This window comes from Erpetoichthys calabaricus, chromosome 13 (genome assembly GCF_900747795.2).
Source record: "Erpetoichthys calabaricus chromosome 13, fErpCal1.3, whole genome shotgun sequence".
NCBI lineage: Eukaryota > Metazoa > Chordata > Cladistia > Polypteriformes > Polypteridae > Erpetoichthys > Erpetoichthys calabaricus.
In genome coordinates this window covers 99,528,451-99,541,094 of record NC_041406.2, presented here as the reverse complement: position 1 = coordinate 99,541,094, position 12,644 = coordinate 99,528,451, and the positions used below count along the sequence as shown (strand labels likewise).

At 40.0% G+C, this 12,644-nt stretch overlaps 1 protein-coding gene across 4 annotated transcripts in view; it reads right to left on the bottom strand.

Moving 5' to 3' along the window:
• The window catches only part of LOC114663785 (intermembrane lipid transfer protein VPS13B-like), a 908,960-nt gene that overhangs the window by 124,334 nt on the left and 771,982 nt on the right, over positions 1–12,644 (bottom strand). For all 4 annotated transcript variants that reach the window (XM_051935847.1, XM_051935848.1, XM_051935845.1 and 1 more), the window contains exon 37: positions 5,389–5,591. In XM_051935847.1, coding sequence (XP_051791807.1) covers positions 5,389–5,591 — 203 coding nt within the window. The remainder of the gene's footprint in view (positions 1–5,388; positions 5,592–12,644) is intronic.

Here is a 12,644-nt window from a genome sequence, read left to right as displayed (position 1 = left end):
ATGTTTAATAACATGCTTTAACTCCTATCATCATATATACATTTCAGTATTTTAATTATTCAGAGAGCTGTAATATTACAAATGTAATGTATTCTGTGTCCTGTCGGAGGAAGAGAAAGCCTGTTTAAGAAGCAGGTAGTGCACATAGAGCACATAGAAGATCAAATACAAAACAAAGCATTTAACGTGCTACTTTAGTTATGATGGGATTTGAGAAACTAGTAAATTAAACGATTTTAAGATGAAGTTTATGATGTTCCACTTTAATGACAAAATAAACTACGTGATTAAAGTGGACATTTCGAGATTAAAGTTGACATTTCATGCTTTTTTCCCTACTGTGTGTCTATTTTTTTTTTCTCTGTACCCTAATAAGCTTTCAAATGACACTCAGATGGTGGGCTACGACTCGCCTTTTCACGGCCAATTTGATGTCTGACCGCTTCTTTTTTATTTCGGGCACTGTGCGACTTTGTGAACTTGAACTTTCGAGTTTCTCCGACACTCTATGTCACTCTATCAACTTCCTTTTGTTGATTATTTCACTGTTTAAACCAACAAATAGTAAGTTTTTCCTTGCATCCACTTGGTATTCGTTGAAACTCTGGCAGGTTAAGTGATTTGCTCGTAGGGGCACTCAGTGAAACAGTTTTGGACCTAGTCTAAAAGTAGCAGTCTTCTGACTTGAATGCAACACCATATTCACTTGAGTCTATACTAGCCTGCATGTTATACTCATGTTCGTACATGTTTTCTATTTATGTAGTTCTCTATAAAGTGAACAAACTTCCAAACATCCATCCATTGTCCAACCCGCTGAATCCGAACACAGGGTCACGGGGGTCTGCTGGAGCCAATCCAAGCCAACACAGGGCACAAGGCAGGAACCAATCCCGGGCAGGGTGCCAACCCACCGCAGAACTTCCAAACAAAAACTTCCAAAAATAAAATCACATCAAAAGCAAAGTAGACTGTGAAAAGCCCCACTTGCGATCAAAACTCTGTGGGAAGAGAATTTCACACACTTACTGGCAAGTAGATCAGACTGTCTGCCCTGCACTTATTGCACTTAAAAAATGACACAATGAGGCAACCTAATCCAAACCAATTAGTAGACATGTATTATCCCTGAGCCCTGCTACATTATGGTATGTTAGGTCTTCATATTCATAATTTCAGTAGGCTTTCATTATTACATTTTATCAGTATAAATACCTTCTTAACATATGACTGTATCTTCATTATTGAGAATTATTTTGATATCTCAGTTAATTTAATCATCACAGAGGGAACAATGAAATTATACAAGCGATGGAAAATTTGAGTTCATAAGGTATTCTGGTGTGCACAGTACTAAAGCCTCTTTCATTTATATATACAGTACTGTGCAAAAGTTTTAGGCAGGTGTGAAAAAATGCTGTAAGCAAAGAATGCTTTCAAAAATGGAAGTGTTAATCATTTATTTTCATCAATCAACAAAATGCAGTGAATGAACAAAAGAGAAATCTAAATCAAATCAATATTTGGTGTGACCACCCTTTGCCTTCAAAACAGCATCAATTCTTCTAGGTACACTTGCATACAGTTTTTGAAGGAACTCGGCTGGTAGGTTGTTCCAAACATCTTGGAGAACTAACCACAGATCTTCTGTGGATGTAGGCCTCTTCACATCCTTCTGTCTCTTCATGTAATCCCAGACACACTCGATGATGTTGAGATCAGGGCTCTGTGGGGGCCATACCATCACTTCCAGGACTTCTTGTTCTTCTTTACGCTGAAGATAGTTCTTAATGACTTTGGCTGTATGTTTGGGGTCGTTAACTTGCTGCAGAATAAATTTGGGGCCAATCATACGCCACCCTGATGGTATTGCATGATGGATAAGTATCTGCCTGTATTTCTCAGCATTGAGAACATCATTAATCCTGACCAAATCTCCAACTCCATTTGCAGAAATGCAGCCCCAAACGTTCAAGGAACCTCCACCATGCTTCACTGTTGCCTGCAGACACTCATTATTGTACCGCTCTCCAGCCCTTCGACGAACAAACTGCCTTTTGCTACCGCCAAATTTTTCCAATTTTGACTCATCAGTCCAGAGCACCTGCTGCCATTTTTCTGCACCCCAGTTCCTATGTTTTCGTGTATACTTGAATCGCTTGGCCTTGTTTCCATGTCGGAGGTATGGCTTTTTGGCTGCAACTCTTCCATGAAGACCACTTCTGGCCAGACTTCTCCAGACAGTAGATGGGTGTACCTGGGTCCCACTGGTTTCTGCCAGTTCTGAGCTGATGGCACTGCTGGACATCTTCCGATTTCGAAGGGTAATAAGCTTGATGTGTCTTTCATCTGCTGCATTAAGTTTCCTTGGCCGACCACTGCGTCTACGATCCTCAACGTTGCCCGTTTCTTTGTGCTTCTTCAAAAGAGCTTGAACAGCACATCTTGAAACCCCAGTCTGCTTTGAAATCTTTGTCTGGGAGAGACCTTGCTGATGCAGTAGAATTACCTTGTGTCTTGTTGCTGTGCTCAATCTTGCCATGACATGAAACTGTCTTCCACAACCTCACCTTGGTAGCAGAGCTTGGCTGTTCCTCACCCAGTTTTAAGCCTCCTACACAGCTGTTTCTGTTTCAGTTAATGACTGCGTTTCAACCTACGTGTGACATTGATGATCATTAACACCTGTTTGGTAGAACTGGTTGATCAGACACCTGACTAGAATCCTACAAAATCTCTGACTTTGTGCAAGTGGACCTATAAGAATTGATGCTGGTTTGAAGGCAAAAGGTAGTAACACCAAATATTGATTTGATTTAGATTTGTCTTTTGTTCGCTCACTTTGCATTTTGTAAATTGATAACAATAAACAATCATTATTTATATTTCTGAAAGCATTTTTTGTTTACAGCATTCTTTCACACCTGCCTAAAACTTTTGCACAGTACTGTGTGTATATATATATATATATATATATATATATATATATATATATATATATATATATATATTATATATGAAACAATAATACAAAAAGCTATGTGTGAACCTAAATAATTACATATACATCCAGTACCGTATTTATACACTTCCTTTATAATTTTTGAGAAATAAAATTTTATTTAAGAGTCTCAAACTAAATGTTTCACAATGCCTTGCCACATATCAGTATGAGATATAGTATTCATCCATCCATCCATTTTCCAACCCGCTGAATCCAAACACAGGGTCACGGGGGTCTGCTGGAGCCAATCCCAGCCAACACAGGGCACAAGGCAGGAAACAATCCTGGGCAGGGTGCCAACCCACCGCAGGACACACACAAACACACCCACACACCAAGCACACACTAGGGCCAATTTAGAATCGCCAATCCACCTAACCTGCATGTCTTTGGACTGTGGGAGGAAACCGGAGCGCCCGGAGGAAACCCACGCAGACACGGGGAGAACATGCAAACTCCACGCAGGGAGGACCCGGGAAGCGAACCCGGGTCCCCAGATCACCCAACTGCGAGGCAGCAGCGCTACCCACTGCGCCACCGTGCCGCCTATAGTATTCATTTCCTTGATTTATGGTTGTCCTAGCGCAATAATAAAGAAAAGTAGGGAAAGTAATATTTATGTTCTCTCTTTTTTTATGTCATGTTTCTATAAGAAGATCAAATCAATGTCATGTCACATATATGCAAAATATGTTTTATTTGATTGGCACTAAGAACAAAATATGTCTCTAATACCCCTGTATTTAACTTACCAGTCTGCCAGGTAGCTTATAGTGCTTACCGCCCTAATATAATGACAAAATTCTACAAAACAGAAGAGTAATGATTATCCCTGCCCATTATTCCAGCTTGCAGTATCTTCACTAATTTATGCAAAGAATGCAACATAACCATCCAAGTATTGCAGAGTGTCAGTTTTTAAGCAAGATAGAAACTACAGAGAACTTTTTTTAGCATGCCAGGAGCAAATGTATAGGTAGAGCAGTGTTTACAACCATTTTTCTGTGATGGCACACTTTTTGTAACCCAAAAAATCCCAAGGCACACGTCAATTCTACCAACCACAAAAGCTTTAAAATTATACACTTGCTGAACTGTCTGAAGGGGCAGGACTATCTAAAATGCTGGCAAAAAAAAAAGCAGCTTGGAGATTGGCGTTTTCAGACACAGCACTTAGTGAGCACTATGGACGCATTTTCCCAGCTGCTTCCTCCATTTTCCCACTCATACAGGCAGTCCTATATGGCACACTGGGGTAGCTCTCATTGCACACCAGTTGAAAAACACTTGTTTAGAGTATAATTATAAAGTCGTTTGTGGAGTTTTAACACACGTTTTACAATACGCCAATTTAAGAATGCTTATTTCACTTAAGTCAGTCTTTAGCAGTGTATTCAAAGTCAACAGTCGTTTTGATTGTTTCATTATACTTTGACACATATGTGTCTCACATACTGTACATTACCAATTTCAGAATTAACACATTGGCCTCGTTTTCTTATTACCTTTTAGGAAGGCATTGAAATTCAGGTTGTACTCGCTCAAGTAATATTTTGTTACAAGGTCGGGTTTCAGGTCCTTATTTAAGTTCAAACTATGCCATTAAATTAAAAGAAAAATATACATATATATATACAGTATCTCAGTGTTCATAATAGTCTTGTGCTCATTCAGCAACAGGTGATACTTGTAACAGGCTAAGCTGCTGTCTGTAGAGATGCCACAGCTCCAAATGTCCATCAGTTGCTACAACTGGCAAACTGCTCCAAACGGAGGTGACACGTGGTGCATGAGTTTAGTTTGCTTAACAGAGTGAGGATTTCTCCTTTCCACTCTCCAACACTATTTAGCATTGTAAGCAAATATATTATTTTTACTTTATTTTTTACTCTCCTGGACAAATGTCTCTTACTATTGTAAAAGAGAATGGGGCAAGACCTATAAGAAAGACAATCAACTGACACAAAACTGTATTTTTACTGCATATTATATTATGGGCTAAAATCAAGTTAAAAGTGAAGACTAACTATCATACCATTCCCAGAACTGCACAGCATAAGGAGAAACATTCAGATGCACCAGCTGAACTACATTCTGCTACATCCTAAAAAGAGAACACACATGAACCTCAGCAGAAGATAACCTAAGTTCTTTGTTTCAGGCTGTGCCCCTCCTGGCACATCAGGAAAAAATTTATTGCTATTTATTACAAAATGGCTTTCTAAAAAAAAATAAAACACACACATGACCTCTGGCCCTCGGTTACATCAATGTCACTTTTTTGAAGTTAAACAGATTCCCAGATCTTTTTCCAGAGTGATCATGATTTAAAGTGTCAAAATGAAACCAAGAGAGAGTGTGATGAGAAGAGGTGCTGGTCCCACCTGCATTAGGCCCCCCTTCAGGTCAATCAGCAGTTTTGGTAGGCATTGCTGCAGATCAGGGTTGCCACTGTGACGGCACCAGTTTGCTTCTGTGTCCAGAGTGCAGCAAGTTGGACCAAGCAGAACCCGGGTTCGATCGTTAAATCCAATCTTCACAAGCAGATTGTTCAGTTCAAGGAGAAAGGAGGCTGCCAGAAGATTGTCTGTAAGAGAAAAATCATGATGAAGTAAAAGTCAGGTAAACCTGAAACTCATACTGCCCAGACTTACGTTCAATGAGCAAAATCAATATACATATAAGCAACCTCATTCATACTCACTTGTACCATAATACTGCCAAAACTCTATTTGATGTGAATAAAAGATGGGAGAAAAAAATATTAATTACAGGTTTGCCAAAAGGGTGGCAAGCACAGGTGTGACTCTAGCACATGGCAAGAAAAACTTACAAAATAAAAATAAGTTCCAGGCCAGAGAAAGCTGTAATCTCCTTTATTTAGGCCAATGGTGATGGCACTATGGAACAGCATGCCATACATTTGCAGCTGGGTCATGCTTCCTTAAGAGTAGTTGGTAATTAGGTACAAAAAAAGAAGATGTTTTGCTAGGATTCAATGGAAGTTTGCTCCACAGACAGGACATCAGAAATTGGTGGAAGTGACTAAATGACAGGTGAACTAAGAACAGAAGGAAGGGGTGCCAGTATCATGGAAAGGCAAAGACAAAGAGCAACCTGCTACAAAAACAGGACTCAGAACTTGTGGGGTGTGGTGAGATATGGCAGCATGTGACACACAGCATCAAGCCCTGCTTACCAAAATCAAAGAATGGCAGACAAACATTACTTTTAGGTATTCTTCTGTTTCTCCCAAAGAACATTCCTTAACAAAGTTTTATAACTAAAACTGCAAATGTCTTCCAAGACTCAGAAGCAGCACTGCCTGGCAAACACTGGCTGTCAATGGCTTAACATGCTCTACAAAATAGGACAGAAGCTTACAGAGGCTGCATTACTCTGGACGGTCACCTATCTATCAAAACCTAATGATGCTGGATGCTTTCTGTGTCTTATGCTGTCCACTATGGAATTCCTGACAAACCAAATCACCAATTCAAAACGCTTCATACAGTATGGCCAAGAGAAATATTAATTGCATTCCTTGGCAAGAATTTTTGCAGTGTCAAGAATTTGAAGCCCGAATAAAAAATGAACCACAACAAGCGTGTTGAGCACCTGTTTTTTTTTATTTTGGTTAGCTAGGGTTCAGATAATTCATCCGTGGAACGTGAAAGTGGGGTTTGCACCATAATACTGTGTCACATCTGAAAATGAACACCTATATGTAGGATATATAGTGTGAATTCTTAATTTAAGGATTCTCTTTGGGATGAAGTCTTTCTGTTTTTAAATAATAGCTGAGTCCTACACCTTTTTGCCTCATCTTACATTTTTGCTGGAGATTGAGATGCTAACCTGTAGCCAAGAGGCCTGAAACACAACAACAAAAAAAAAACACACACACACTCTAGATCACTGGCACTCAATAACAACAACAACATTTACTTCTATAGCACATTGTCATACACAGGATGTAGCTCGAATTGCTTTAAGATGCAAATAAATAGTTACAAGCAAAGAAAAACTAACTAAAATTAGCTAAGGATAATAATGAATAAGTAATCAAAGAAAAATGTGTACGAGTTCACATAAAATAGATATACGAGGGGGGACCCAAAAATAACTGGAAACATTTTTAAAACGTGTTTAATTTAATTTTCTGTACAAACTACAATTAGTCTCCTTCAAAGTACTCTCCATTGGCGGAAATACACTTATCTAACCGTTTGTTCCATTGTTCGAAACATTTTTTAAATTCGTCTGAAATAATGCCCATTAATGCTCTGGTCGTTTCTTGTTTTACCTCTTCGACGTCAGCAAAACGCCTTCCTTTCAAGTCTTTTTTCATCCGAGGGAACAAAAAGAAATCACATGGAGCTAAATCCACGTTTTGCAATCTTGACAAAGGCACTTGTTTTAGAACTTATGTTTTTTAACAAAAGCATATTTACTTCTTTTTTCTTGTTGGGCCAATATAAGCAGCCCATTCCAATTCTAATTACAGGTTAGTTTCTAGATTGCACTGTGATGCGCAGATAAAGGCGAGCAACCACTAAACCCTGAATTACTGTACGTATGTGAGAAGTCCAACCAATCTCAATGATGTGAGCAGTGTAAATGTATTTAAATGCCAGGTGTACATACTATACACTGATACAATCTATACATGAAACATTTGTTAAAGAGGGTCATTGAGAAGGTTAATAATAAACACTTTCTCACCCTAAGGACTTGTTTTCAGGAACCAATGAGTTCCTGAACTCCAACGAGGGCCATGTGTGGTCCCTGGCCACTTTTGTGTGTTAAGCTCCCACTGCACAAAACAACTGTTAACCTTTATGCAAAATATGTTACACTCAAATAACAGTGATGCAGCACCAATTGAGCAGCAGTTCATGGAGACCTTGCCCGCCTGCCCCCCACCACCCTACTCACCCCGTCTTATCGGTTAAATGCTGTGCATGGCACGGTGTAACAGGGAGGCAGCTATGAACAGTAATGTGGTGCAAGGTGTGGTGCCTCCCTGTGCAAGTCAAACTTGCACCTTATTCACTCTATGTCTAATTTATTCTTTTAATATGCTTTCCAACAAAGTTGTGTGTATTGTATGTTTATATAAAAAGTGCAGAAAAAAAAGTTAGAGCCAAATTTTTTTCTTCCCCCCTTTTGCCTGTTAGCTTTGAAGATTTATACAGGTGGTTGACATATATTCACCTTGTCATCCAAACAAGGGAGGCTAGAGTGGAGGAAAGACATACTGTATTTGCCACGGCTGCTTATCTGTCAGATTTTTTGACGGTTTCATGCTTGTACGCTTACCCAGGAAGCCTTTGGCAAAAAATTAAAGTGGCAAGTTCTGATAGGGTTTTTATGGGCAGTGTGAGGCAACATATCATTAGCCAGATCCTGCATTGGGTGCGGGAGAGGTGGGGAGTATGTGGGGGTCTCTCGTTTCAAGGATGAGGGACCATCTGTTCTTTCCTCCCACACTTTGCACTCAATGAACTATAAATGCACCTCCACCTTGGGGACTGAGTGGAGGAATTTGAGTTCCACTGCTTTTCATTATCACAAGCTCCAATAACACAAAGAATTGTCAGGCTAATCCTCTCTTAGTCTTTATTTTCACTTGTAATGTCATATAAATTCCCAGATGTTGTGGTCTTCACCTTTCCTTAAAGCACCAGAGTTGGGACAAGAAAAGAAGCTCATCAGATGTACACAGACATCTCTTCTGTGACTCTTTAACAGAAGAATATGTTTCCTGGATTGTCAGTTATTCTAACCTGGCACATGTTTAGGCAAAAATCTGGCATAGTCTATCAACTACAGGACAAAAAAAATCAAACTTACAAATGTGAAGAATGCAACGAAGAATTCTATCAACAACGACAGTTGAGGAAATCATAGAGCTTGGCCCTACAACCTTACGGCACTGCATTGTGACCAAAAGCTTCTTTCTAGTGCTTCACTCTGGGAACAAGCAAGTAGGAGGTTTGTTGTTCTTTGTTATACATGATACCAGTCAGCATTCTTGCCTCTGGGCAATTTTTGGGCACACAGCCCTCTTGAGGTTGGCATGCATGGAATGCACAAGTCATGTAGTAGTCATCTGCATAAAAACATTAACAGTTACATTTACTTATTTAGCTGATGCCTTTATACAAGGTGACTTACAACTAGGGAATCCATTCCTGGACGGGTTTATCCATTCCCGGGAATTTGGGAATCCCGGGTTCCCGGGGATGACACAGTGCACGGACATCTCACATGTGAACGGTTTTAGAACGAAAGACACTTATTTTTAATAAAACTACTGCAATATGTTGACACAAATAAAAGATTAACCTTATCTACAAGCAGTTCATGCTGTCATATAAGTACATGTATCTTTAGTTGCGGTAGTAAGAGCATAGAAAGCACAACGTCCTCACAGGTGGCGCAGTGGTAGTGCTACCCTTACTTTGTTGTGCCTCACTGTCTAGCTCATCAGTGACACTACCGATGGTGTCGGGTTCAAGGGCTCCCAGAAGCAAGATGGCAGCATGGAGCAAACCTGCATCGTCACAGCAATTGGTCATGTTACTTTTGTTTCTCCAGTAAGAGCATAGACAGGTAAAGAGACATGCTCACATGGTCACATAGTGTCAATAGCAGTATTTGAACCCACACCTTCAGAGATTAATGTCAAAAGTCTTAACTACTGTGCCACACTGGCTACCTAGCGCTCCATTAACTCTTTCAGGACTGATGTCGAATTTTGACGAAATTCAGGGGTAGAGGACGATAATCGGCTGTAAACTGCGACAAAACTCGTCCTTCAGTTTTAGTTCAACTCTCTTTGCTAGAAGGAAAGTTAAATAGCTTTGTTGATTTGACCGAGGTTCCCTGTGTGAGTAGCAAAGAGCAAACAATTTCTAAAATGGCATTGACATCTGGCGAGAGACTAAAGCGGATATGAAAATTAAAATACTCCATGGACGTTTTATGTATTATCGCTGAATCGGACTCTGACTTGTTGGACTTGAAATTTGATTCAAGTGATCAGGAGATGGAGATTGAAAACAAAAGTGAGGTACCGGCATCAGCCGATCAGTCCCCAGCTGATCTTGTGGTGCTGAACACGTTTGGGTAGCTGATGCGCCATGGCAGCGTTCGCCTGGGAGGACTACCACTTATGATGACGAGAGGTACAAACTATATTGCGTCACACTGTGTCTGCCACCACTGCCCACCGGCTGTGCAAAGACAGCCAAGGCAGCCAGCCCAACGTGCATTCCTGCTGGCCATCGAGGTAACAAACATGCGCCAACAACAGCCACAGAATGTAGCCACAGACGTTTTAGGATGATTTATGTGTGACACCATTGCTTTGTGTGCTTTTTAGAAAACTGAATATTTAGCCCTCAAAGAGTTAATTCCTTTCTAACCCCTCATTCCCCTAGTCATAGTCATAGGGCACAAAGAAGAACATAACCAAGATGTACCAACATTCTATCCAATGGCCACAAATTTAGGTCTGGTGACCAAATCAAACACAGAAGCAAACCAAAAGAAAAGCTCCACACACAGCTACAATAAACCTACAATATGAACACTTGGTCCAAGGGCTCTGATGGGCACAGATATAAATTGAGAAACCAGGATCAAGTAAAGCTATAGAATGAAATGACGGGATGAGGGTAATGTGCTCTACTAAGTCTAACAACTTTCTAAACCCTCATCTCTTCCCAGGAGATCACAGGAGAAAGTGGTGTCTTTCTTACACTTTAGCTTCTATCACTGGTACATTTTTTCTATTCATTTGGTAACAGAAGTATTAGGGTTACAACCACCGAATTTGAGCACATACAGTATATCATTTAATTTGAGCTGCATATACTTTGCATTCTATATCTCAGTTGCCATTAAGATGTTTATCTAGGACCAGAAACAAATGCCCAGAATGCAATCCTGCCTCATTCAATTGATACAGAAAAAACTAACATAAATCGTCCTGAGGCTGGCTACTACAGGCACAAGACAAGAATAAAGACAGACAGACACACTGCCTTTCTGTCTATCTATATATTTATCTAAATGATTTCCTTGATCCTATATTTGGAAAACTTACTTGTTAAGTGTCTCTGTGTAGGCAAATTACTGTAGTTGTGGCGCTTTAACTGATAGGCATATAGTTTACAGTTCAATTCCTTTAACACCAGGCCTAGCAATCTTTCTCCATGTTCATCAAACAAAAAAGTGTTCCAGAGTGACAATCAGATGGTTTTTATTCAACAGATCAAGAAATCCATCCCCTGCACTCTCTTGAATGTGCCACACGTCTCAAAGTGAATGAAAGCAACAGAGGCTTTGCAAAATGAAAGGCAGCACCTAATCTTTGACCTTAGAATCAGAATTCGATTAGCTCTACTAAGGAACACTGACTTCGCTCGACTTTCCGGCACTTCATCAAGTAATCTTCTGGCAAAATGTAGGCATCCTAATCCTTGCTTCACATGTTCAGTATTACTAACTTTATGAAGTCACCGATGTAAATGAAACAATAAGCTTCAAGTGAATCGCTGTTTCCTACTGCTAATAATTTGAGGGAGCCACATGGCACATGCTCACAGTCCTACACGGTGCTGGAGATTACTGCAAAAGGTAGAGCATTTTGATTAAAAAAAATGCAACAAGCATCTTTCTTCTATCAAACACTCCTTTGTGTTGTTGACATGAATTCGGCGAATGTTTCTGTTTACAGCAAACTCTCGAGACAGACCCAGAGAGATAAATCTTCATCTGAGACCGCTAATGCGAGAAGTCCCACAGCTAAAAATAGCCCCCTCCCCCAAAGCACAGGATTAATTTTCAGACAAATTCAATTGTCTCTCCGTGGTTTTTCCATTCCTCTACAACACAGATTGTTCAATCGTGTTTATTAAAGCCAACCCATCATAAGTGATCAAAGGCCATGGCTGGTGAGAATCGGCGCAGCTCAGGGAACAAGCTCTTGTCTCACTGGGCAGTTATGTAGATCTGAGTAAACAAGTGCAAATGGTTCGGCTTTTAATGAAGTTTTGCTGCACTCGTTTAATGGGAATCTATGAGCTGTAATGCCATCTGCCTACCACATGCGCGTCTTACTTGAAAGCTCAGCTTGTCTCCCACGTTGTTGTCTCAAGACACACATAATAAGAGGGGACTGAACTTTTTCACTTTTTCTTCACAACCTGCCGGGTGAAATTGGTGGATCTGAAAATGACTGCAACTAGTGTGGCACTGAAGCAGTGGATAAAAAGTATAAATCAACAAAATGAATACCAAGAGCAAGACCTGTTGCTTGTGTGTTATCGGAGGCAAAGAGGAGGAAAAAAAACAATGCAGAATTAAATCCATTGCTCAGTTCCTGGAATTGGCTACAGATCTACTGACCACCACATCAAATGGACAAAGTGACTATGGAAAATGATTGGGGGAGGGTCCAAGGAATGCGAGATTAACATAAACCACTTGCCCAGATTTCTTTAGCCATCTTACAATGTCATCAATAAGGTGGTCTTGTTGTATTGTCATAAGATTTTTCATTATTTGTCAATTTCAAAAACAAATTATTATCTTAGCATGCAAAACACCACTGGTTAAGGATCAAACA